General features: G+C 32.5%; 2 protein-coding genes across 4 annotated transcripts; both read left to right on the top strand.

Annotated features, from left to right (window-relative positions):
* Window positions 1-174: 174 nt before the first annotated feature.
* LOC139525221 (uncharacterized) lies at window positions 175-1,997 on the top strand. Its single transcript, XM_071320412.1, has 3 exons — window positions 175-316; window positions 870-1,873; window positions 1,914-1,997. The coding sequence occupies exons 1-3, from the start codon at window positions 175-177 to the stop codon at window positions 1,995-1,997; spliced, it is 1,230 nt and encodes a 409-aa protein (XP_071176513.1).
* Window positions 1,998-3,808: 1,811 nt separating this feature from the next.
* LOC139524364 (irregular chiasm C-roughest protein-like) lies at window positions 3,809-22,932 on the top strand. 3 transcript variants are annotated; one of them, XM_071319125.1, is made up of 20 exons: window positions 3,809-3,960; window positions 4,968-5,264; window positions 5,929-6,210; window positions 7,848-8,147; window positions 8,796-9,092; window positions 9,996-10,337; window positions 10,949-11,068; window positions 11,807-11,825; window positions 12,828-12,910; window positions 13,471-13,495; window positions 16,763-16,833; window positions 17,328-17,352; window positions 18,290-18,360; window positions 18,966-18,990; window positions 19,291-19,361; window positions 19,625-19,649; window positions 20,752-20,822; window positions 21,106-21,130; window positions 21,368-21,438; window positions 22,241-22,932. In XM_071319125.1, the coding sequence occupies exons 1-19, from the start codon at window positions 3,912-3,914 to the stop codon at window positions 21,435-21,437; spliced, it is 2,268 nt and encodes a 755-aa protein (XP_071175226.1). In that variant the 5' UTR covers window positions 3,809-3,911; the 3' UTR covers window position 21,438; window positions 22,241-22,932. The 3 variants fall into 3 exon arrangements, with proteins under 3 accessions (XP_071175226.1, XP_071175227.1, XP_071175228.1); XM_071319126.1 differs by having other exon boundaries at window positions 3,822-3,960; window positions 5,968-6,210; XM_071319127.1 differs by having other exon boundaries at window positions 3,823-3,960; window positions 6,058-6,210.
* Window positions 22,933-26,540: the final 3,608 nt, after the last annotated feature.

Genomic DNA, 26,540 nt, shown 5'->3' with positions numbered 1-26,540 from the left:
GGGGATGGATTCCGCTTTTCGAAAACTATTTTTGATGTTTTTGTGTTTATATCCCCTTCTTTTTAAATGTCCTTTAAGCTGCCCCAGACGTTGTTTTGCAGTGTCTTCAGAGGAGCAGATTCGCCTTATTCTGAGAGCTTGGCTGTATGGAATGCTCTTCGTGCAGTGTGGAGGATGGCAACTTTCAGGCGACAAGTATTGATGAGTATCTGTAGGTTTAGAGTATATATCTGTGTTTATTATACCTACAGAGAGGGTGCTAGATGTATCAAGGAAGTTTATGGTGGAATTAGATGTTTCATGGGTGAATTTGATGGTAGGGTGTTGATTGTTAGCATTTGTTATAAAAGTTTGTAATTTTTGGTCTCCCTTGTCCCATTTCATGTCAACGTCATCAATAAATCGATACCAGGAAAGCGGTTTTTCGATGGAGCACTCCAGCAGTTGCTTTTCAAATTTACCCATGAATATATTGGCATAAGATGGAGCCATTTTTGTACCCATAGCAGTGCCATTTGTCTGTAAATAGTGTTCTCCTTGGAATGTGAAGTTGTTCTTTTTCAAGACCATAGTAAGCATTTCAACTAAGCAATCAGTAGGTGGAATTTTAAGAGATCGAGAGTCCCAAACTTCTCTACATGCTTCAATGCCATCCGCATCGTTGGAGTCATCAGAGTCACTATCTGAGGTGGTGCTATCGTCCTCTTTCGATGCAAAATGTTCCTTGATGCGGAGGCTCCTGGCAAAATAGTCCAGTTCCTCAGACAATTTAGTATCATTCACTGATGACTCCAACGAATATAGATTTAGAAAGAAAAGCAACTGGGTCCCTAAACCAAGCAAAAACACCACCTTAGAATCATTTATAGACAATGTTAAAACGGATATACTTACAAATGTAAAAATAAACAATCAGACCTATGATAATTTAACACCTGATGAACGTGTGGCTTTGACAAATTTGAGAGATAATGACGACATTGTTATTAAACCTGCAGACAAAGGGAGTGCAGTTGTCGTCATGGACAAATCTAACTATGTCCAAGAGGCCATTCGCCAATTAGATGATGACCGATTTTACAAAAAACTTAATTCGGACCCCACCCTCCAATTCAGCGAGGAAATTACAGAATGTTTAAAGGAAATGTGTGACAATAACATCATTGATATAGATACTTTCAAATATTTAAAACCTGAAAATTCAAAACCTGGGCGATTCTACTTGCTCCCTAAAATTCATAAACCTGGTAACCCAGGTAGACCAATCGTCTCAGCTAATGGTCATCCCACCGAAAAAATATCCGAATTCGTTGATTACTATCTTCGACCACATGTAGAAAACTTGCCATCTTTTATTAAAGATTCTACAGATTACTTACTAAAGATGCAGGATTTAAACCCTCTACCTGCCAATACTACTCTTGTCACTATGGATGTCACCTCTCTCTATACGAATATTCCCCATGCGGATGGCATTGAAGCATGTAGAGAAGTTTGGGACTCTCGATCTCTTAAAATTCCACCTACTGATTGCTTAGTTGAAATGCTTACTATGGTCTTGAAAAAGAACAACTTCACATTCCAAGGAGAACACTATTTACAGACAAATGGCACTGCTATGGGTACAAAAATGGCTCCATCTTATGCCAATATATTCATGGGTAAATTTGAAAAGCAACTGCTGGAGTGCTCCATCGAAAAACCGCTTTCCTGGTATCGATTTATTGATGACGTTGACATGAAATGGGACAAGGGAGACCAAAAATTACAAACTTTTATAACAAATGCTAACAATCAACACCCTACCATCAAATTCACCCATGAAACATCTAATTCCACCATAAACTTCCTTGATACATCTAGCACCCTCTCTGTAGGTATAATAATCACAGATATATACTCTAAACCTACAGATACTCATCAATACTTGTCGCCTGAAAGTTGCCATCCTCCACACTGCACGAAGAGCATTCCATACAGCCAAGCTCTCAGAATAAGGCGAATCTGCTCCTCTGAAGACACTGCAAAACAACGTCTGGGGCAGCTTAAAGGACATTTAAAAAGAAGGGGATATAAACACAAAAACATCAAAAATAGTTTTCGAAAAGCGGAATCCATCCCCAGAAGCAGTCTGCTAACTTACAAAGATAAACAGAAAAGTAAAAGAATCCCATGTGTGCTCACCTACCATCCATGCCTGAGAAATAGTTTCAAGACCATTCGTGATCATTGGACAGCAATCGAGAAACATTCGAAGTTATCCAAAATCTTTCCTGAGCCTCCCATGATTGCCTTCAAACAACCTAACAGCCTTAGAAATATACTTGTCCGTGCTGACCTTTCCAAACCTAACCATACTGTAGGTAATTGTCAGCCTTGTGGGGACAAGCGCTGCAAATGTTGCAACCAATTGCAGCATTCATCAACATTTCACAGTAAGACCACAGAAAAGACATACAAGATCTTTTGCAATGTCAACTGCAAAAGCTCTAACGTGATTTACGTTCTTGAGTGTCCTAGATGTGGTCTCCAATATGTTGGTGAATCTATGCAGCCATTTCACAAACGCCTCAATGGCCACAGATCTGACCTCACAAAAAAACCGTATATTCCTGTCAGCCAACATTTCAGGTTACCAGATCACAATCTGAAAGATTTTGATCACATGAAGATCCTTGTGATCGAACAGGATTGTACATGGCAAAATAGGCAAAGAGAAAATCGGGAAAGGTTTTGGATAAAAACACTGGGTGTCCTCCATCCAGATGGAATCAATAGAAAGAAATAATTAAATTTACAGTCTAGTGTTTATATTATTATATTCAGGATTTTGGATTAAAATCAATCGACCAAAACTTACCTGTATTATTAGTGATCTATGTTTACACCTTATACATTATATATCATTATTGTTAAAACTTTTGTCACCGAAGAAGGCCATTTGTTGAGCCGAAATATTTGCAATTATTGTATAATTTATATCATCTGTTCAGTTTTTCCATCTTTGTGCAATGATATTCAACACTTTTTAGTGTTTTGTTTTCCATCTATTTATCGGTATTGTTACACAATCTTTCAGACTCATATATATATATATATATATATATAGATCTAACATTGTTGGGTTGATGTTTAGACGAGTTGTATATATATATATAACTCGTCTAAACATCAACCCAACAATGCTAGATCTGTAAATTTAGCTTTCCCAAATTTTTTGTTCTTCCCTCGCCGGGATTCGAACCCATGCTACTGTGATATCGTGACACCAAATCGCCTGCACTGCAGCCATCCCGCTAGACCACACGACCACCTGGGCTCTACATATATATATATATATTGTACTGTATTTCCGTCATGCAATATTTTGTTTTTAGTGGTATATTAACATTGACATAAAGCGCGAGGTAATGATAGACACACAAACAGGTTCAACCAACCAATATTTCTTACAATTTGCTTTACCAAGTAAGGAATATGGCATTTGTTATCTAATTGTTTGTTTCTATGTATATTGCATTGGCGTTTGGTTTTGTTGTACTTCGATGTTCTGTTGTTTCTTTGTTTTCCTCTAATAGTTGATGTGTTTTCCTCGGTTTTGTAACCCGGATTTACTTTCCCTCAATCGATTAAGGACTTTTTAACAGCAGTATACTACTAGTGATTTTATTTATGCGAGGAATTCAAACAGTAGAAATAACACGTGATAATTGGCTGGGACAAAGAAAAATATTACTTTATTGAATAGATGTTTACACAACGAGCATTTAAATATACACACAACGATGTTGTGTTTTGTAAGTGTATTCTAAATGTGAAATTTTATCGACTTCAATCAATTCAGGAAGTTTTATTATCATTTAGGTTTAACCTTATTTTATACATAGATAGACAATTAATGTTTACATGCTATGGATTTTGCATTACGGTTCATAGTTGTTATAGTTTTTCCTTTATACAGTAAGTACTCATCATTACTGATATGATAATTTGTGCATCTGAAGTCATAGGTCATATTTCAGTATGCGTATGCAACATATTCTTTTGATAATGCAGTGTTTGCTGGAAAAAGGGCTAAAAAAGCTTGAATGCAAGGCGTAGAACATTGCCATTTATATATACGTTATGTTCTCACCATTTAAGTAGTCTTTAACTGCCTTTTTATACAATTGTGTTACCCTTCATCAACCACTTCCTTATCTTTTTTTTTATTGTAACGGCAATATGAATATATAGTTATGACAATAAATGTTTTGAAATTCCATTGTATCATACAATAAGGAACAAAGGAAATTCCAAACAATAGCAAGTTTGTGTGCTTTGAAGTTATACAATATTACCAAAAATATGATATGGTGAGATAATTTGTTAATAGAAAACAATTGGAATGAAAAGTAATGGCCTTTTAGTTCTTCTACTTCATATTTTGGGGTAATTTTATTTATCTTGAATAAAAGCCTTATTTTGTTAAGACAACCTTGATGGCGAGGCAAACACAGTAATTATAAAAATAAGGAGATTTGGTTTTATTGCCATTTAACTTAATATTCACCAAAGTTAAAATGAAGTGGATGTTCGCAATCGTAGGCACTTGTAAGGCTTTCATGATGAGAAAAACGGTTAACCCATACCTTATTGTCTGCCCCGACATAAAAATATGAAACAATTCAAATGAGAAAACTAACGGCCCAACTAACAACAAAACAGATTATAAAAAAACAAATATGACAAATAAGAACCAACGACAACCAATGAACTACAGGATCCTGACTTGGGACATTTAAAAACAGGATGTTTCGGATTAAACATGTATGTGAACGCTCAACCCTTCAATTTGCGATCTTCAGTCATAAAACTGACAATTTAAACCTATGTCCATTCTGATCTCATTTTATATGGTATGGCTTGGATTTAATAGTATATTTGCTCCAACAAACAATACCAAATTAAAAGTATTTAATTAACAGGCATAGAACAGTCAACCTATGTTTCAGTTTATGGAAAGTCAAACTCAACTATCATACTAAATAGTACACTGACAAGGGATGGTAATCCTATCGTATGGAGTTTCAATACACTACAGTATACCAGTGATTTAAGAATTAATCCGTTTTTACGCAATGAGACACAAAACCGTCTGGCTGTCATAGATAACTATGATCTACGTATATCTGATTTACAAACGGAAGATGAAGGCAAATATGAGTGCAGCACAAACTACAAGGGTTCATTAAGAATTCATTATACCAATTTATCTCTCCTCCGTAAGTATTAATGACGTACTCGTGTTAACCATAGTGTTATGTAAAAAGGTCAAATATTTGACCAGCTAACGTTTCCGTATGTTTTAATATTAAACAGAGTGCCTCTTCTATCAAATACAAGGCCTTAGTCGACATTAGATTTTTTTATTGACGTTTCTCCAATTTATTGAAACATTCTATCAGTTTAGACAGTCTTAACACCAACCATGTAAGACACAACTAGATAATATAGATATTAGTATCTGATTTACTTTATATGTTCATAAACATACATTGATTCATTGTCATTTGTTGGGGATCATCTTGTACAAATCTCGTTGGTTTAATAGGCGAAAACACATTTAAGTTTTTTTTTAACAAAATATAAGATGTTTCAAGTGTTTTATGCAAAACTTGAAAGCACAAAGAGGTAGCCATATACCCACGTTTGGAAATTAATATATTCAAGAGTACTGAGATGTCATAGAAACAATCTATGCATATTATTATGGAATGTTCAATATTAAAAATAAGAGTCATTGACAAATTAAAATTCTATAAAGGAAAAAGAAAATTATTTAAAAAGTATTTGAAAACATGTGTTTGACGATTTTGAAAAAAGCTATCTTTAATAAGGGGCAACAGCAAACAGAATTAGAAATAATGCTTTATTGTTCTTTTATAGAGCAGCCCACACAATTAGCATTTACAAATATCTCCACAGTTAATAGACTTATAGGTACAGAAGGAGAAGACCTGCTCATTGAATGCATAGCTGTTGGCGGAAAACCTGCTCCTACTTTATCTCTTGTAGTACTTGGGACAACTGTTCAAACTGGCGTTCAAGAATTGAAATATGTTTTGCGAAATATACCTAGAATTTATGATACAACTAATGTCTCGTGTAAAGCAGACAGTGATGCTTTGGATATTCCTATGACAACTACTACTCTTATATTTCTTAATCGTAGGTATTAACATATTTTTATAGTAGACTTTCTGAATATCAATCTCGAACAAAATGATGCACAATATCATGTACATCAAAGTACTAGCAGTCGTTAACTTAATTTTATGTATACATTTTTTGATAATATTTTGCTGATTTATCAATGCAAACACTTTTGATTACTTTTTTGTTTTGTTAATTTTGATAAATTCACCGTTTACGATATGTTCCTTATTCAATAAGGAATAGTATGCAATGGTAGGCCGTTGAAGTAATAAACAAACAAAATTGTCAACCCTAAGGGTTAGTTCCTTGAGATTGCTGCTTGAAGGAAAGTAATATTGTAGGATAAACTTAAGATATTTAACACTTTAAAGGGATATAACTATTTTACAAAGATTAGAAAAGTCATTCGAACCACGAAAGATACTTGAAAGAGAATCACGTGTTTGAATTTTTATAATATTCTACCAACGTTTAGGGAACGGTTACTCTATTTGATATATCAAATGCGTTATAACCACTATAAAGATTGAAAACCTTGTAGGTGTTTTTTCCTTCAATACAACTATTTTAGACATTGACAATATTTAGTGAGACAGTATTCGATTTTAAGGATGTCCTTAGTTGAGCTAAGGTAAAATTAAATAAATCAAGAATTCAAAATTGATACTTCAAGCGGGAAGAGTACTAGTATAGGATCAAAATAAGCTAAAAATGTTGATAGGTCATGGCGCTCCTTTTCGAGATATTTTATTTATTAAATATGGCGAGAAAAGGCTGACTCGGACTTTTACCTTATATTTGCATAGGTTTTATTTGGGTCTCAAATCAAAAGAAAAAAAATCTTTTAAATTTTGCTTAAATTTTGTCAAATAACCTTTTATGAGCTATTAAGTCTTATGTTAAAAGATTATTAGGTGTTATGGGGCAAAATATTTTACCTTGTATCGTATTGAAAAACACTGAAGAGTCCGAACATTTGACACTTATTCCAAAACACCAGCTAAGAACATCCGTAAATTGTAATATTTTGTTAACAATCATTTTGCAAATTTAAAAGCAGATTTTTCTTACTTTTCGTTTGTTACCATGAATAAAGTTAAATTACTCTCCCCATCAGTGGTAAATAACAATGGAATATCTTCTAATAAAGAATGCTACAGATTCGGGAAGTGTTTTTTCTCTCTTTATATTGAACATTTTACACTTTCAACTTTTAGGCATACGAGCACATATAAGTTTTACATATATATAGTACTTACTTTTCTTTTCGATAAAAAAAAACCCATTACAAAATATTACAGTTGGTTGGATCTTTGAACCCCTGAACCCTTATATATTCTTCTAAAAATGCTATAGTTTTCTCTCCAAGTACACATAATAACACGCATTTAAATAAGTTATCAGACACATCATTGCACATATCATACTGAAACTCTAATATATCAGTTGTTTAATTGACACAATATAAAGCTTTTCTGTTAGCTCGTTCCCTTTATCCACACATCAAAAAGCGTCAAATTATGACTAGTAGTCCGTATTTAACACAACCGATATACAGAACACCCGGTAATAATCACATGCTTGCACAGACAGGTATGAGTATCTAATTTTCTTTAAAGTCAATAATTATTCTCATGTTTAAATTTCAGTAATGCCTTTAATGCCGGTGTTCGGTGCACCTTTCGTAAATTCATTGGAGATGGTTCCATTTTCTATATCTTGTACATCAACTGGAAGCCGCCCTGCTGCCGCCATTTGGTGGATGATAGGTCAAACTGATGTTACAAGTACAGCATCATCACATGAAACCCAAAGTGTTGATGAAACGTTTACGGTGACCTCCACGTTAACGTATACGGTTCACAGAAATTTCAACTTGCAATCGATAAAATGTACAGCGAACAATACCATTGGTGGATTTTCAAACCAGATAAATCTATTCGTACGATGTAAGTTATCCAAATTTCATTCATTATGACGAGTTATTTCAATATTTGATAAAAGCAAAATTCACGAATGTAACACATTGTGCTCACAAAAACAGCCATTAAAGTCGACCTGCAGTTGTTATTCTTGCGCATTTTGCTGTCTTGTGAAGAGTTGTTTTGATTGTAAATCATATTACAGCTTCTTATTTCGTTAGTATATACTGTATGTATGTGGTTTCACCCACATTGTGTATGATATCAATTATACTTTTTTGCTAGCTCATGTTATCGTGATTCCAAAAATGATTATCGTAAAACAGCAACACATAAATTTGCATGTTTTATGAATAAACGTATCGAATTTAGAATAAATTGATACATCGACATTCATTGATATTAAATATGTGTCCAACAATTTTATGACACAAGTGTTTTTCAAATCGTAACAAGATCAAATCGGTTAAAACAATGCCTTCGAAATAAGAACTAGTTTATCTGAAAACTCTTTAATTGATAATTGCGTTATGGAGTATGTAATAGAGTATACGGACAAGATATTTTCTTCAGCATGGTCTTCGATTGTATCATCAAACTCTTCATTGGATTCATGCAAACAACATTAAAAGGGGTTGTGGGCAGTTCTCTGAATTTGAATAAAATGTATTACAGTTCCGCCAGATGTTTCAGTTTCCAATGTCACCTATGAAATGACAGACCCAACACGAACAATAAATTGTACAGCTTATGGTTATCCTGATACATACACCTATTATAAGTGGCAGCATATGTCTTTGTATGGGATTATTATTCGGGAACTGGAGGGGGACACTATCTTGACATTGCCTTTAGTTCCTACAACACTTAGATACCAAGACAACGGTGAATATGTGTGTACAGTTAGTAATGGTATAAAAGGAACGAATGGAGTAGAAAAACGGAAAGGAGCGGCACAAATTACTGTATATGGTATTCTATGCTTAGTTGTTATACAATTAATATTGATATATAAAGTTGATATTACAAATGCTTTTAACTACTCACTAATAATTGCATGGGTACTTTTGTACTTAATTGAATAACAATTTATTTCTATATCTTGAATTTGATGATCATCTAAAAACGACAACGTACAAGACAAACAACGTTGCGGTCTACAAAACAACATACAAAACTTACATGTCATTCAACCATCGTTCACGTTCTTAAACAATAAGAAAGGTCAGTGATTGTTTATGAATTGAGTTTTAATCTGTCTTAATACCTCAAATTGTTATTTAGAACAAATGAAAGGCAAATAGTGTGTACCCATTTGATGTCCATTTAGTGATATGTTCCACTATTTATTACTGCATACATTTCCCCTGAATTTTAATTTGCACGTATAGACCGAATATCGGAAAACTGTCTTTATATTTTGGCTTTCGGACTGGCAATTGTTTTCCGATCTTAACAAAAAGCAGTTCACGAATGTGTCATTCGCAGAAAACAAGAGGTAGTAGAAATTGGTTTACATTCAAATCTCATGATTTCATTAAAGAAATTAAACTAATCAATAAGCTTTTAAGCAGGATACTAAGTCTTTGCATTAAATAACTGCCTTTGCAATAGAAGATTTACAATTTTCAATTTAGGATCAACGTAGCATTTACAGTCACTATTATAGTGTTTACCAGAAATAACCTTTTTTCGGGGAACAGAATGCAAAATCAGCCGCCTGTGTGGCATTTATTTGTCAACACTTTTATGCAGGAAGTCTAACACAATTAGGGGATAAGCTATCATTCCGAGGATCCATTATTTTTCATTATTGTTTTGCCTATTTTACTAGATAGTCACTGATGAGATTTTTAATTTCCTTTTTTTATTCAGCACAACCAGTTTTTACTGCAGACAACGATGGTCGAAATATACAGTATGGAGAGACTGGAAAAACTGTTGACATAATAGTCCATGTGTATAGTGTTCCTAAGTACATCTACAATGCTTGGTTCAATAATGGAATACAGATTCAAGCATCTGCTAAATTTCTTTTTTCTGATTCCCCTTCTAAGGTGGAAGATGTTTTCCATGGAAAGAGTATAAAAGTTGATGGCTATAAATCAATTCTTACAATAAATGGTTTAACAAATGAAGATTTCACTAACTATACGTTAATATTAGAGAATGGTATTGGAAAACCTGTTGAACACACTGTGGTTTTAGAACGACCAAGTAAGAAATTATTAATTTTTGAAATTAAATAGATTTATATGAATAAAGATACATACATTTTATATTATAATAACTATAATGGAAAATATAATCAAAATGAATACAGAAAACAAATGGTATATATATATATAGATATAGTTTTCAATGTAGACTGATAAATAAATATATATATATATATATATATATAAATAAAATTAAGTTTCAAAATGCTCCTTAGTCCTTCAATTTTCGAAATTTTTTCTCCAACCGGTTTCACATCTTTGTGATAATCATGGATGATAATGAATGTAACTAACGATAATAAGTCCGTAACAATACATAAAAGGGACGTAACCCTTACAAAAGTAGCTTCTTATCTGTTGAAGCTTGGTTTATACTTTATATAAACATATTTTCTTTATTTTACTGGTTCTATCATCCAACACAAATTTTAGATAGTTGATGACACATTTTATGCTTTTGTTTCTTCTTATTCTATATGATGTTTCTTATGAATATATAGTTTATAATGCAACACATTGTCAGATCATCGTTAATTTAGGTTATAGGATAGATGCCATTTCGTAGACATCGAAGTTGTGTTTTGTTAGAACGTTATATATTTTTTTAAGCTCCACTAAAATCGGAACCTTTGTCATCAGGAGTAATTATTGGTGCTGTGTGTGGAAGTCTGATATCTGTCCTTGTTTTACTGGCAGTGTTGGTCTTAGTTTTCTTTAAAAAACGGAAAGGTAAGTCATGTTCAATATCGCTTTTGAAAACTTTGACATGCAGTTCTTTGTTTTTTAAATAAATTAAAGTCACAATAACTTATCAATGTGACGTAGGTCGCATTGATATACTAACACATTTTAGACATACAAGAAAAAAAAATAAATAGGCACGCTTCAAAGTGATTGCAAGTAACAGAAAAACCCAAAAAAAGTACTAGTACGATCCAGATAAACATACTCTTCCGGAAAAAGCTGCTACCAGCGCTAAATCTAATTGTAGTTCGTGTTGCTCATTCTTTAATGATTTACGTACTGTTCTCTTTAGTATAAAAATAAGACGATGTGGTTTAATTGTCAATGAGACAACTCTCTACAAGAGACCATCTAGCGTCGCATGTACTCAATTATGTTTGCAGCATTGGCATTATAGTTGTTGATGTTACTGTGCACCCATGAATAAATTCAGAAAAAAGCGTCGGGCGGACAGCTTTTATCTGTTGATCTTTTTTTTTATTGACATTACGTTGTCAGTTTTTTTTTTCGACTTACGGGTTTGAATGACTATTAAGCAATTTTCTCCTATCTTATGTAGTACTTTTTTTTTATATGAAATACACTAATTATAGATATCTTGACTATTAATTGTTTGAAAGACGCGCGAATCAGATATCTCGAATAAAGAAGTAAACTCGTTTCGTTCTGATATTTTTAGAGGTCTATGAATAAGTATACAAATATATATTTTTCATATTTCAGGGCATCCACAAGGTGAAACGTAAGTTTTTATCATTTTTATTATAATCACACTATTTATATACATATCACTGGTTACAACTACACATATATCAAACATTCATATCGATTACTATCATTTGGTTGTAAGTAAAAATGAAACACAAAAAGATAATCAATAGAAAATAAAATTATAAGGCAAAAGTCTAACTGTTTTATTTTAAAACCGCTAAAAACATATGCGGCAATATGCGCAATTGTTTCTCCATTTGCGGTAATGGTAACTTTTTTTCTGTAGCTCAGCCCATATCGTAAACTTGTATATGTATGATAGATTGTTCCAAAGCTGAGACATTTTCACATATGTGGTTAAATTTTCAAGGAACAAAGTGTGACTCATTTTTCCGTAAATTAGCATACCCCGAAAATCCTTTCGTGATGCGGCTCTTCATGTTAAAAAGTCTCTTTTTTCGCACAATACTTTCTTTGAAAATTTAATACTTTGAATACATATAATAACTCCATAGTTTTTACACATTTATTTTGTAGGTCCTATACTTTCCACATCAACACAAATGGTTAAGCTCAGTCACCTTCTAAAAACATGTCCAATATCACTACGCAGCGATGTTTTGTTTACACACACATTTTGAATTGGAGGCGCATTAGGGATATTTTCCCATATACCGAAACATTAATATTTCAATTGTTTTAAAAACATGGAGTGCCTTATTTAGTTCGATATTTCTGTTAGTGATTTCGTCACAGCTACGTATTATACATTTAGAAAGTCGAAATTTTATAATTTTCGATAGATAAATATCACTTATGACATCAGCAGGAAATAAAAGACGTTTTTATGTTTTGTAACCCCATATCGTTATAGAAAAAGAAGAAAAATGGATTCACATACACCGTTTGTTGAAGCGCATCAATCGTATGTTATTAGTTTATTTTATTCTATGCCGAATCGTGCATGTTACTGAGTTGTGTTAAAATAACAGAAACACTAAATTATATTAACATAATGTTTGTACCTATTTAGCACAGTGAAATTTGAAAGGAGTGAATCTGATGATCACACACACAGTTATGAAGAAGTACAAAATAGCAGCGGTACACAAAAAGGTATGAATAAATAAACAAATGTATGAAATATTTATAATTTGGCCAATGTCTATAATTGTATTATCACTCCATTCACAAAAGCTCATAAGCAGCAAATCTGTAAATAGTAAACCATTGAATCACATGTAGTGATATACCACACTCTCATTAGTTTTCATTGTGTACAGTGAAGTGTATATGTTTTGTCTTCAATTAAGTCACAAGGGTAGTAATGATTGAAAAGAGAGGAAAATACGCGAACAAAACAAACAACATGCATCGAAACATAGAACGATAGGCAAATAAAACATCCAAAAGATAAGAGGAACTAGAACTTTGTTTTATAAATGTCGGAAATAACATGATAATCTTTTAAACTACAATATTATATGAAAACTTATCATCTACGCAATGAAAGTTGTTATTAAAAATATAGATGCTAATTTATTTAACCTATTATGTAAATTATTAACTTTGTGGGTGGCCACTCTTTGACATCCTTAGCGTACAATAATGGCTGAATGTAGAATTACTGTCATTATATGCCTTTGCATTGAAATTTTGCGTTTGTCTTTTAACAGGGTCAAACAAAAACAGAGATAAAAGGTATGAAATATTTAACTAGATCTCCTCCCTATTTTTAATTAATGTATAGTTTTCCTGTTGCTCAATTTAAAAAAAACCTATAACTTAAAAAAACAGAGAACAGAAATTACCACTGATATCGAAAAAGTAAATTTCATTTCCGTCCGAACACTTTAAATAACGAACAACTTTGGTCCAGATAGTATGACTTCGTCTTGATGCGCTACGTGGTGTGGTTTAATCATTTGTTTTGTGAATCTCCATTTTTCCTATCTAAAATATATGAAGAAAAGGTATATCATACATTGACAAACTGTACAACCAAGGTACACAAATTACATCCATATCCTTGAGCAAGGATACAAAGCTATTGATTTGGATGGATTGGACAAAATGTGATTCCTACGATAGGTCCTGTGTCTTCCAGAATAATCACTGCCAGGTTTGACACAAAATTTCAGAAAACAACCATAATCCAGGTTTACTCACCAACAAATAATGCAGATATAGAAGAGAAAGACGACTTTTACAACTCTCTGCAAACCACTGTAAATTCTGTGCCAAAACGAGACATCCTCATGATACTAGGAGACCTCAATGCAAAAGTGGGTAAGGACAGGACAGGGAGAGAAAGAGAAATGGGACCAAATGGAATTGGTGAAATGAACGAGAACGGTGAAATCTTTGCTGATTTTTGTGCTGTAAACAGTCTAGTAATAGGCGGTACACTTTTCCCCCATAAAAACTGCCACAAGGTTACTTGGGTTTCGCCGAATAGAGTGACAGAAAATCAGATAGACCATATTGCTATATTCCAAAACTGGAGGTCATCTCTTCAAGATGTGCGAAACAAGAGAGGAGCAGATATAGCATCAGATCACCACATAATCATTGCAAAGATACAACTAAAACTACTATCAACAAAAAAAGCAAAATCTAGAAGAAAGAAATTTAATGTTGATCTATTCAAAGACCCTAAAGTTGTTCAAGACTACCACATTCTGCTGCAAAACAAACTTAGTGTACTTGAAAATCTACATGATGAAGAAACTAGCATCAACACAGCATGGGAAATGACCAGAGATTCTATTGTTCTAGCATGTGAAGAAACTGTCGGCTATCTCCAACAAAACCGCAAGCAATGGATGTCAGAAAATACCTGGAAAATTGTCAACGAAAGAAGACAAGTGAAAGAAAAAGTTCTAACTGCTATAACTAGAGAGCAAAAAAAAAAACAGACACAAGAACAGTATAGCAATAAAGATAAAGAGGTGAAGAAAAGTTGCAAACAAGATAAAAGGAACTTCGTAGAACAACTAGCCAAAGAAGCCGAAGCTGCTTGTAGCAAGGGAGACACCAAAACCCTATACAACATTACAAAGCAATTAAGCGGTAAACCACCAACTTCAAATACACCTATCAAAGATAAAGACAACAATACCCTCACTAAACTGGAAGATCAACTTGAAAGGTGGAAAGAATATTTCTAGCAGGTTCTTAACCGGCCCCCACCTACAGATCCACCTGAATTACAAAATGGTCCAATATTAAACATCAAAACCAGCAAAATAACAAAAACTGAACTTACCAAAGCTATCAAAAAGTCTAAAAAATGGAAAAGCAGGCGGCATTGATAACATACCACCAGAAGCTATAAAAGTCTTGGATGATACATCTGTCCTTAGCCTGTTACAACTTCTAAATAAGATCTGGGAAGAAGAAGAAATACCAGATGATCGGAGTAAAGGACTTTTGGTAAAAATCCCTAAGAAAGGTAACAAGTCGCTTTGCAAAAACTGGAGAGGTATCATTTTATTGTCCATACCTAGTAAACTGCTCTGTAGCACCATCCTTAGCAGAATGAAAAATGAAGTCGACAAGATACTAAGAGATGAACAAGCTGGCTTTAGACAAGAAAGATCATGTGTAGACCAAATAGCCACATTGAGCCAACAGACAATAGAATGGCAGACGACACTATACCTAAATTTTGTGGATTTCCAGAGAGCTTTTGATAGCATTGACAACCAGGTTCTATGGGACATTCTGGCACACTATGGAATCCCGCAAAAGATCATCAAAATGATAAAACTGCTTTACGACCAATTTTTCTGTCAAGTTATACATGGTGGAACTATGACAGAATCATTCCCTGTTACAACTGGGGTACGTCAAGGTTGTATTCTCTCTCCTCTCCTTTTCCTAATAGTAGTTGACTTGGTTGGTAAATCAGCCTACAAAGATCCAAAAGGCATCGGATGGACCCTCACAACACGTGTTGAAGATCTCGAATTTGCTGATGACATTTGTGCACTATCCCATCGCTTTCAAGATGCACAACATCAGACCAAAAGTCTTGAAACAGTAGCAAAACAAACAGGCCTATACATCAACGCACAGAAAACTAAATCAATGAGGCTAAATACAAACCAGCAAGATTGTCTTAAGATCGACGACTCTACTGTTGAAGATGTTCAACAATTCACCTATCTTGGAAGTATTGTCAGTACATCAGGAGGCACAGATGAAGACATATCGGCAAGAAAAAAGAAAGCTCAACAGGTATTTTCCATGCTTAAACCTGTTTGGAGGAGTAATGCTTTAAGAACTAGCACAAAGTTAAGGATATTTACCACCAATGTCAAATCTGTACTCTTATACGGATCAGAAACCTGGAGAGAAACAGCTGCATCCATCAAATCTATCCAGACTTTTGTCAATAAATGTTTGAGAAACATCCTCAACATCAGATGGCCAAACAAAATATCCAACAATGAGTTATGGAAAAGAACCAAACAACAGCCAACAACCCAGACAATAAGAGCAAGAAAGTGGAAGTGGATCGGGCATACCCTCAGAAAAAAAGACACACACATTACCAAGCAAGCCCTAGAATGGAACCCCCAAGGACATCGAAAAAGGGGAAGGCCAAAAAACACCTGGCGCAGGGGACTAACAACCGAGCTGAGTAAAATTGGGATGACCTGGAAAGAAACAAAACGAATAGCCATGGACAGGAAGAAATGGAGAGAAACTGTAGTCGCCCTATGTCCCTTGGGACGAAGTGGATTAAGTCAAGTAAGTCACGATAGGTAGCTAGTTTAGATATTAAAATTTGATGGTTGAATCATATGTTAAAAAACCCATGTGCTATCAGTTTTAAGATTTAATAACATTAAGTTTATCTTTATATTATCTTTTAACAACATTTAGAAATCTGAAAAAAAGCATAAAAGTGAGGCTTGCATTTTAATTTTGTATTTAATGTTGGATTCATTGTTGTTTCAGCACGACTAAACATTACGAGGCTCTTGGTCTGCAAGATGTCCCAAATGCTTATGACAATTTGAGCAATGAAGGTGAGATAATTGTTGTATGCATTTTTATTGATACAAATGATTGATAACAAGTTTGCTCTGCTGATTTAGAAGTAATACTTTGGTTCAACGTAACAAAATCAATGTATCTAATTCAGCATTTATAAAATAAAATTAAGGCAGCCATCTCATTTCAAATGCTTAAAATGCATGGTAAAGTCAAATTAGATAGCTATACTTTGAACTGCGCGTTCTTCCCTGTATCTCCTGTTACTTTAATATCTGAGATTAAAAGTGAAGACTGGACTCTACTGAACACACTAATTACCTCTTATTGCTTTGCAAGTTCAATAAACATCATATCATTGATAAGATGTTTCTCGTTGATGATTGTTTGCTTTAATTTGATTGTTTAAATGCTTTGATACTAAAACTCCTTGTTATCGGGTACGTACGGTTGACCTTTTTTCGTCAAGCACCCATACTTGTTGTATGATTTTTGTAATGCAGTTTTATAGTTGTTTCGTATTTTACAGCACCACGTGCAAACAGAGATCTAAGGTATGGTTCTATCGTATTCAAATATGTTATTTCGATCATTTGTATGTGGTTTTTTTTTTGGTTTATTTGAAAAGACTTGAAACACGGTTCATATGTTGAAATCTGTAAATAAAGGCAACATACATTTTTTGTGTGTTTGTTTGTTTTGTTCACACATTGTTGTCAATATAATGGAATATTGTACGACTGTCATACAAGTGTTAGATTAAGCTAGCCATAAAATCAACCATTTACTACAAAAGAAAATGCCTGTACATAGTCAGGAGTATGCCAGTTGTTATAAATTCGTTTGATGTGTATGAGATTTTGATTTTGTCATTTGATTAGGGACTTTCCAATTTGAATTTTCATCAGTGTTCCGAATTTGAGTGAATTTACTTTATATTTATACTTATATATGTTCAAAAGACAGAAAGATTGAGAGAAAACAAATTCGGGTTACAAACTTAAAACCGACGAAAATGTATCGACTATATACAGATGGCAACAACTACACAACAGAAAACATTGATTGTAACAAAACCAAACGCCGAGTTTTAATTTTCCTGTCCCTATATACCTTTCTTCCCCCTTCAGGTCGTCTCCAGAAAAATTCATCTTCATTTGATATAAAAAAAAATATATACTAAGATATCAAGCGGCTAAATATTATATATTTATGTGAATATAAGAATTGTAACAAGGCGAAATAAAAAACATATCGAACTAAAGTCAACAGATGATTGCAAGCACTTAGAGGACAAAACACTGGATGAGAAGAACATCTTTCTCCTTATTCTGAATTTAAAAATTATACTAAGAACCCACAGTTAGCTTAAAGATATGTGTTACATTTCTATTCAGTTTTCTCATATTCATGATATTCAGTCAATATAGAAGTATATATTTGTGTTACAGAAAGGCAAACATGTTGATATTTATCTTATTTATTTTACAGCCCTTCAAGAAATTATGAAAAACTTGGTTTAAAAGATGCCCCTAATGTTTATGAAGATTTAACTGATAAAGGTGATTTCAAGTGTATCACTATGAAATTTGTTAATACAAAATATATCATTTACAAAAAACAACAAAATATATACGATAAAGAGGTTAGATTGATGGATATATGACTGTTTAACGTCATGTGGCAATTATAATGCAAAAGCAGGGCAGGAACATGATTATGTGATATTTAAGATTAATCTGGCTATGTTCTAAACCGAAACACTGAGGCGGACGTATTACGTTCAATGTCACCCTCAGCAAGCGACAAGTTGAAGTTTTTACTTCTGATTGCCATGTGCTTTCCAATGAATAAAATATCAATTCTAAGGTCTAATGAAGATTGAACCCACTACACCACAAAATTCGAGGCAAGCACACTACAACGAAAACATCGAACCAGTCAGGTAACTAATAAACGAAACATGACAAAAATCCTATCACAGGCCAATTTCCTTTAAATTTCTTATGCAGTCTAGCACTTTTCGAATAATCAATTTGCCCGCGGGCATTTAAATTGCTATATTTCTATTATTAAATAGGATTTAATCGAACATGACTTATTGTAAACATTGGCATATGTAGTTTTAATTACACCTGCATTTGATATAACTTCTTTCATTTTACAGACTCTAATGAAATCGGAGGTCAAAGGTAATTTCTATATTTTAAAACTATCGATAAATGTATTAAAAGGACAGGGTTTGAAACCTTTGAAATCTATAAGAATAAAGATGAATATATTTTATCCTATGCTTTTTCTACAATTTACATCCTTTCTCTTTACGTAAACATAATTTCTTTAGGTTATAAATATCATTGTAATAAACTAAGTACCAGCATATGATTATTTACAGCCGGAAAGATATTATAATTATATCTTGTATACTCCACTCTTTATTACAAATTCTCTATGTTATAATCTATTTCAAAATAAATGTTTTGCTGTTACAGCACAACAATACATTATGATGCACTTGGACAGAAAGAGGCACCGAATGTTTATAACGAATTGACCAATGAAGGTAAGGTGTTATATATGATTCAATTTCTGAAAAATTATTCAAACAAGTTATTAGCTGGACTAAAGTTATGTAAAACAAAAAGAAAAAATGAAAGCAAAAGCCGTACTAGGCACAAGACACAAATGCATTTCTTAAACAAGGTAGAACGTCAATTTGTCATTTAAAAAGTCCAGGGTTATATGTCATAAATATTGTTGTCCAACAACATAATATATCAGCGAAGTAATATTTTGTACTGAAATAGTAATTTTGTATATTTACAGCACACTATGAAAACAGATCTCAAAGGTAATTAGATTGTATATGGAACTAATGTTTTATTTATTTAAAAGATGATTAACTTAGCAATGTATGTTTTATACATTTATAAAAATCAAACACGCAGACAATAGTATCTTTTAAGTGCTGGATTATCAAAATATTTATTTGAATTGTTGAATTGATATATCAACAGCCAATCGTTTCAAATGGGTACTTATTGTTTCCCTCCTAGGAGTCGTTTTATTTATTGTACAACTATCAAGCAGAATTCAAACTCAGCTTCATATCTTGATCTTTTATTCGATAATGATACATATGAAAGACTTTACTACATTGGTTAGAGGTATAGGGGGAGGGTTGAGATCTCACAAACATGTTTAACCCCGCCGCATTTTTGCGCCTGTCCCAAGTCAGGAGCCTCTGGCCTTTGTTAGTCTTGTATTATTTTAATTTTAGTTTCTTGTGTACAATTTGGAAATTAGTATGGCGTTCATTATCACTGGACTAGTAAATATTTGTTTAGGGGCCAGCTGAAGGACGCCTCAGGGTGCGGGAATTTCTCGCTACATTGAAGACCTGTTGGTGACCCTCTGCTGTTGTTTTTTATTTGGGCGGGTTGTTGTCTCTTTGACACATTTCCCATTTCCATTCTCAATTTTATTCAAACTTAAATATATAACAAACCTGATGAGTTCAGTAACATATCATTGTATGGTCTTCATATGATCGAAATGATACGATACGCTCATGCAATTTCACTCTTTGTATTTGAATACAGTTATTAAAAAAAACTACTAACATCGGCAGTACTAAGTTTTACGGTTCCGTTAAGAAAAACCGGTCGAATTACACGTTACGTCTGTGTCTCACCTTACTAGCGACATGTATTTGAATTCGTAGATCTTTAGATAGTAGATAAATCGTCTAACAAGTACTTTTACTTAGTGTGTCCTATTACCGCTTGTGATTTTGACTGAATAGACTGATGAATAAATAGGAGGTTAAGCTTATCAAGTCGACGAACTCACGGTCATTTAAAAGTTCATGCTATTCATTATTTTCGTTTGTTACCCTGATTCAGCACCTTATCTATCTATGAGATTTAAGCTGCATTTGCCTTAATTTACAGCTCTGGAAAACATTATGAAGATCTTGGTCGAAAGAACGCAGCTTATGTGTATGACGATTTGAAGAGTGAAGGTAGGACGATTGTCAGGATTATTTAAATAATATAGTCATGGTAGATGTAAATTGACACCACTGATGCAGCAAAATGAAAACTAGGAGTTTTATATTATTTTGAAATTATGTTTGGTAATGGAAGCTGTTAAAAAAGGCACACCATATAGAGGATTGTTATTGATTTGTCCTGTAAATATACTATATAATTGTTATGAAATGTTACCAAAGTGGTTCTTGTCTTATATTAGTTGTTTTCTCCAATTAACATTGGTTGCTTCATTTTTATTATTATTTATTACAGCTTGCAAAGAAGCCACAGCTAATAGGTAATATTTTTAACTCAACCTTGGAAAGAACACTAATTTTAATGTTTATTTTGCAAAATACCATTCAAGATGAAAAAAGACATGGTCAACATTTCAAAACAGACATTTCTGTTCCTCTATTACGGTACCTAAAATATATCCAGTCTTTATCAAAAGAAAATTACATTTCAAAAGATCAAATTTGATTGTATAATATATCTAATACCAAAGTAAACATATCTTAATTTTACATTTTAGCCCGACAATACATTATGAGGAACTAGGTGTGAAAAACAACCCAACTGTATATGATGATTTAATAAATTAGGGTGAGTCAACTTTGATAAAGTTTTTTTTATTTCTAAATAAACTCATCATAGATACAATGTACCAGGATTGAAATTTCGTATCTACGCCAGACGCGCGTTTCGTCAACAAAGACTCATAATCCTTGTATCCCATTGAACACATATATGCAAATAATGTAATTGTTAGAACGTATTGTGTAAAGAATTAAGAAAGACATTAATATTTGACATTTAAGAAAGTCTGCAGTTATATTAAGAAAGAAAAAAAAACACTTTCGGAATTGCGGGAATTCTTATAATAATTTTTTGGATTACAATTAAAGCAGATTTATCATTTTTAGCCACTAGAAATTAATCATCGTTTGCTTATCATTTTTGTAATTTTGTTTATTATTTCAAACCATTTCAATGCCGCTGTTGATTAGTTATTTTTCCAAAAGGGTATCATCAGCTCAGCATGTAGCTTCTTAAATGATTTATAGCATACCTTTTTTATTTTCCGTTCATAAATTTTTAAATATTTGGAAACTGCAGATACAACTAACTCAGACAACGCTGTTCACAGTACAAGTCATGTTTGATTTGTCAACTGATCGAGTTCCAAATCTTTGTGAGATCGATATACATTTCCAAACTCTGAGGCGGATCTCTTGAATTTTCACCTACCTAATAATTATTTTTTTAATTATATCATATCGATTTAATTACATAAAACAAGGTCGACAAGTCATGTTGACGGCAAATACATCTTTCCATTAAAATTGACTCCAAATTTGACAAAGAAAGTTAAATATTGTTATATGACATATAATATATATTTCAGACGCTGAAAATAAAGTGTATAAAAACGACTCAAATCAATGGACACAGGGAAACTGATTTACTGAATATCATGTTCAGATGAAAATAGACTACTGACAATGTTATAATGGAATATGTTGTCAATTGAAAACGAGTTAATGGATTCGTATCACATGACATGAAATTCGTCATTGATGTCAGATGAAATGAGCAACAAAACTACATTGAGAAATCCTTTACAAAAAAAAACTAATATGGAAAGAACAGGAAATCTTCTGATATTTTAACACAAAACGCAATGATATTTGAGGAAAATTTCATAATTGAAAAAATCACGGATGGAAATTTTTGGTAGATTGCTCTTATGTGTCTGAACAATCAATACACATAACCTGCACCATTCTGAAAGAAAAAAAAATGAGGCAACATTTTTTATATGAATCGAAAATTGTAAATATACAATTTTATATATGAAATTAATATTTTTACAGTTACTTATATTATAAAAAGCTAACTTTGTTTCAAATGTATAATGTATATTGCTAGAAAATAGAACTTGTTGAATTAAAAGTTGGAAATTTACTATTCTTGGAAATAGTTTGTAGCACATGAGACACTTAATATTTTGTAGAAAATAATACAGCAGTGTGTTTCGATTGGTTTGGATATTTGTTATGAAATGAGAAAAAACAATAATAAGATAGTTTTAAAGTTCTTAGAGTTGTCATTCTTTCCACAATGCAATATTATCTTATAAACACACTGCATTTTAATTAAACTATAAAGTTAGTATCACGAATACCATTAAAACGTATACTAAATATTTATGTTATTGAGGCAAAATGACTTTTACAATTTTCCTAGATTCCTGGTGTCTGAGTTGAAGGGAGCGCGGTCGAGGGTGTCTGATCAAAACCCTATTAGTTTTCAAACTATCAATAAATGTTTAATATGTTGTGTAAAGCTTTTTAGCAGTTGATCTATGTTTCCATTCAAAAAGAGTGAGGTATAGGTTCTGGAAAATTTCCGAAATATGTTTCTTTCTAATTGGGAAGACTTAAAGAAGAGATTAATAATGTTAGGAAACTTATTTTAAACAAGTTATTTATAAAACAGCATTCCTGTATCACGTCAAGCAATGCAAGCACCTTACACGATGATTAAACTGATAGTTATATAGAGCAATATAGGAGAAAAAGAAAAGTGAATGTTTAAGACAATAAAAGACTGACATTTTGAAATTATTACTAAAGAGTCTACGTATTCATAGCAAACTGGCAACTTCTTTGAAGTAATACATTTGTCGTATATCATATAGTAACATATTTCTAGTAAATAAATAACACATACGTCAATTACTGATATTTCAAAATACAATAAATGCATGATTCGGACACATTATTTGAACATTTCATTCAGTACACTTCAAAAACAGATAATCTGAATTCCTTGTTTTCGAATAAAACCCGTTCAAATAGAAAATGTCCCGAGTCAAAATACAAGCCACGCAAACCACAAATCGTTGAAAATAGAAAATATCAAATAACAAAAATACCAAACTGCAACATAATGTAAGAGAAATTCAAAACGAATATCCTTTATAACTGGCAAAACCAAAAGCTCATATACATTTGCCATACAATTGCCATATTCCTGACTTGGTACATGCATTTACTTACTAGGTAGAAAATGATACAAAAAAAAACCAACTGGCTGTAAAGCTAGCAAAACGTTGCATTTGTATGACAGTCTCATTAAATTCCATTGTATTGACAGAAATGTGTGAGCAAAACAAACAAACATAATAGGTAAAAACGTCAAAAAGGGAGGTACAAACCAGTCAACATTGTTGTTGCTATTGGTTATGGTAGGCAAACACAATCAAAATCTTTATATAATCTAAATCACTATATAAACAAAATACAGTAACTGTTTCAACAAAGATACATAAAATGTCATAAAGACAAATCGCATTAACAAAAATGCAAAACAACAATTTAAAATTGACCATAGACAAATAATACAATGGCGGGATGTTTAAGTACCGAGCCACGTCCGATATGTTTATAGTAAAAATGAAATGAGCAGTAACGGTTAAATTATACAAAGACAAAACAAGGTAACTTCAAGTTAATTGAGATGATAAACCACGTCAGTATATAGAATATGTACTTCCAGACCATCATGTTTCCATTGTGAATCGAATACGGAATATTTATCATTAAGGTATTGGTAACTTTAAATGAACTTTTTGTGAAAGAGGACAGGACGTTCTTTGACATAACATTCAATAGCATCATTGAGTATCATCTGCTCAATGATGCTATTGAAAACATCATAGCAAAACGGAAAAAATGGAACAACTAACATATAATACCACAACAACGAAAACGAAATATTTAGCACCACGAACCTAAAGAGTTCCTGGAATGTCAGCATTTATCTCTTTAAATCACCAACATACGCGATAGGCCATTTTACAGTAATATATCGGTATATATATCTTGGTTTAAAATTAAGACTTTATCGAATTGATTTTTTGAAATACTAAGGCTTTTTACCCCAGGAATAGATACAATCAGCTGTATTCGGCAAAACTTTAAGTAATTTTTGGTCCTCAGTGCTTTTTAACTTCGTACTTTATTTGGCCTTTTTCAACTTATTATGATTTGATCAGTGATTAGTCTTTTGTAAACGAAACGCGCGTCTGGCACAAACAAAACATACTGGTATCTACGATGAATTTATTTAAGTACGACACTTCCAATTATAATCCCTTTCCTGCATATATAAATTGCAAACCTTCTGTTTACTTGGTTTTTGTTACCAATGCAACTAATATACCATCAAACAAATTTTCAGCATTGCAAAGAAAATTACTTGCAAAATGAGTATTGCATTTATCTGACATGACTTTTTATATAGAAATCTGTTTTCCAAGAATGCATTCACATTTTAACATTTCATAGATGAAGTTTACTCTAGATTATATGGCTGTTTCTGTTAATGTCCTTTTATATCCTGGCTGCTGATAATTTCAATCTAGAAAAGTACTTTTGATGCTCGAAATTCAAAGGGTATTTTTTGCATTTCATATCATGTCTTTTATTTCATGCTTCTCTCTGTAAAGAATTGCTAATTACAAGTTAGTTATGAAACCAAGGGCTCAAAAGTAATGTCGATGTCATCTGCTTTTTCTGTTTATCAAATGACATCGAATATATATGTCACCTTCTAAAGCCACTATCACGCCCTCCTATCGTCTATCAGAAGGTTATGTTAAACTTCCTTTGTTTTTATATATTCAATTGGTATCTACAAAAAAGGAATTGTCTATCCTTACATAATAATAATATGCAGTGTTTCTCTTTCATTATCAAAGGATGGTACTTGAAATGTGAGTGCATGCCTTTAATGTCAGCTAAATTCCATTATGAAGATAATCAGTCGTATGAAATCTTCATTTTTCAAGAATTTCGGAATGTTTTTTGTCCAACATGTACAATAATTGAGTGAGAGTTTTGTTTTTAATTATGAATTTTTCATTGATACTATTTATTCATACACATTTTATAAAGTAATTGTACTTTTAAACAAAAAGTGCAAAGAATCCGACGGTAGCCATATCATTTTGTAATTGCCTTTGCAATTGATTTTAATATGTGCAGAAAACAATGACAATTGTTCTAATGATTCAAACTGTTTTTAGATGACAGTGCTGGTTGACGTTTTGTTGTTGACATGCACATCATTATATGGTCTTTTTTTTTCACAAATTTACTGTTTATAGAAGTATATTTTTTTTCAAAATCCTAAGGATTTCCTTATCCCAGACAAAGATTACCGTAGCCGTGTTTGGCACAACTTTTTGCAATTTTGTGTCCTCAATGCTCTTCAACTTTTCACTTGTTTTGCTCTATAACATTTTTGATCTGAGCGTCACTGATGAGTCTTGTGTAGACGAAACGCGCGTCTGGTGTATTACATTATAAACCTGCTACTTTTGATAACAATTTGGTTCATTCATAGATGAATTAAGTATATTGGACAACGGTTTTCTCGGTATTTTCCAAAAAATCAAGATATGTTTTATCCAATGTACATACATATTTATATTAGTATTTTCATTAATACTAATTGGATGTTAAATGAACGTTTCTTGATCCATATTGCTAAATCGACTGTCTTTCAATCATTTTATTTGTTGTTGAAATATTATACGATTATATAGTGTGTCATCTTTTTAAATAAACGAGTACAAATGCATGCAAACTGATTCGAAACAACGTTATTTGGGCTAACTTATAGTTTCGAAAGTCAAT

Source organism: Mytilus edulis, chromosome 5 (assembly GCF_963676685.1).
Source record: "Mytilus edulis chromosome 5, xbMytEdul2.2, whole genome shotgun sequence".
Taxonomy (NCBI): Eukaryota; Metazoa; Mollusca; class Bivalvia; order Mytilida; family Mytilidae; genus Mytilus; species Mytilus edulis.
Note: the sequence above shows the minus strand (reverse complement) of the source record. Positions and strands in the feature narration are given on the sequence as shown.

Excerpts from the sequence above, each read along its gene's own strand:
- LOC139524364 (XM_071319125.1), top strand. The coding sequence starts at position 3,912 with ATGGATTTTGCATTACGGTTCATAGTTGTTATAGTTTTTCCTTTATAC. Across the intron at positions 8,148-8,795 it reads GATAAATCTATTCGTACGAT|TTCCGCCAGATGTTTCAGTT; the intron begins GTAAGTTATCCA and ends AATGTATTACAG. Across the intron at positions 13,496-16,762 it reads AACAAAAACAGAGATAAAAG|CACGACTAAACATTACGAGG; the intron begins GTATGAAATATT and ends TTGTTGTTTCAG.
- LOC139525221 (XM_071320412.1), top strand. The coding sequence starts at position 175 with ATGGCAACTTTCAGGCGACAAGTATTGATGAGTATCTGTAGGTTTAGA. Across the intron at positions 317-869 it reads TTTCATGGGTGAATTTGATG|ACAATGTTAAAACGGATATA; the intron begins GTAGGGTGTTGA and ends AATCATTTATAG. Across the intron at positions 1,874-1,913 it reads ATACATCTAGCACCCTCTCT|ATACTCATCAATACTTGTCG; the intron begins GTAGGTATAATA and ends CTAAACCTACAG.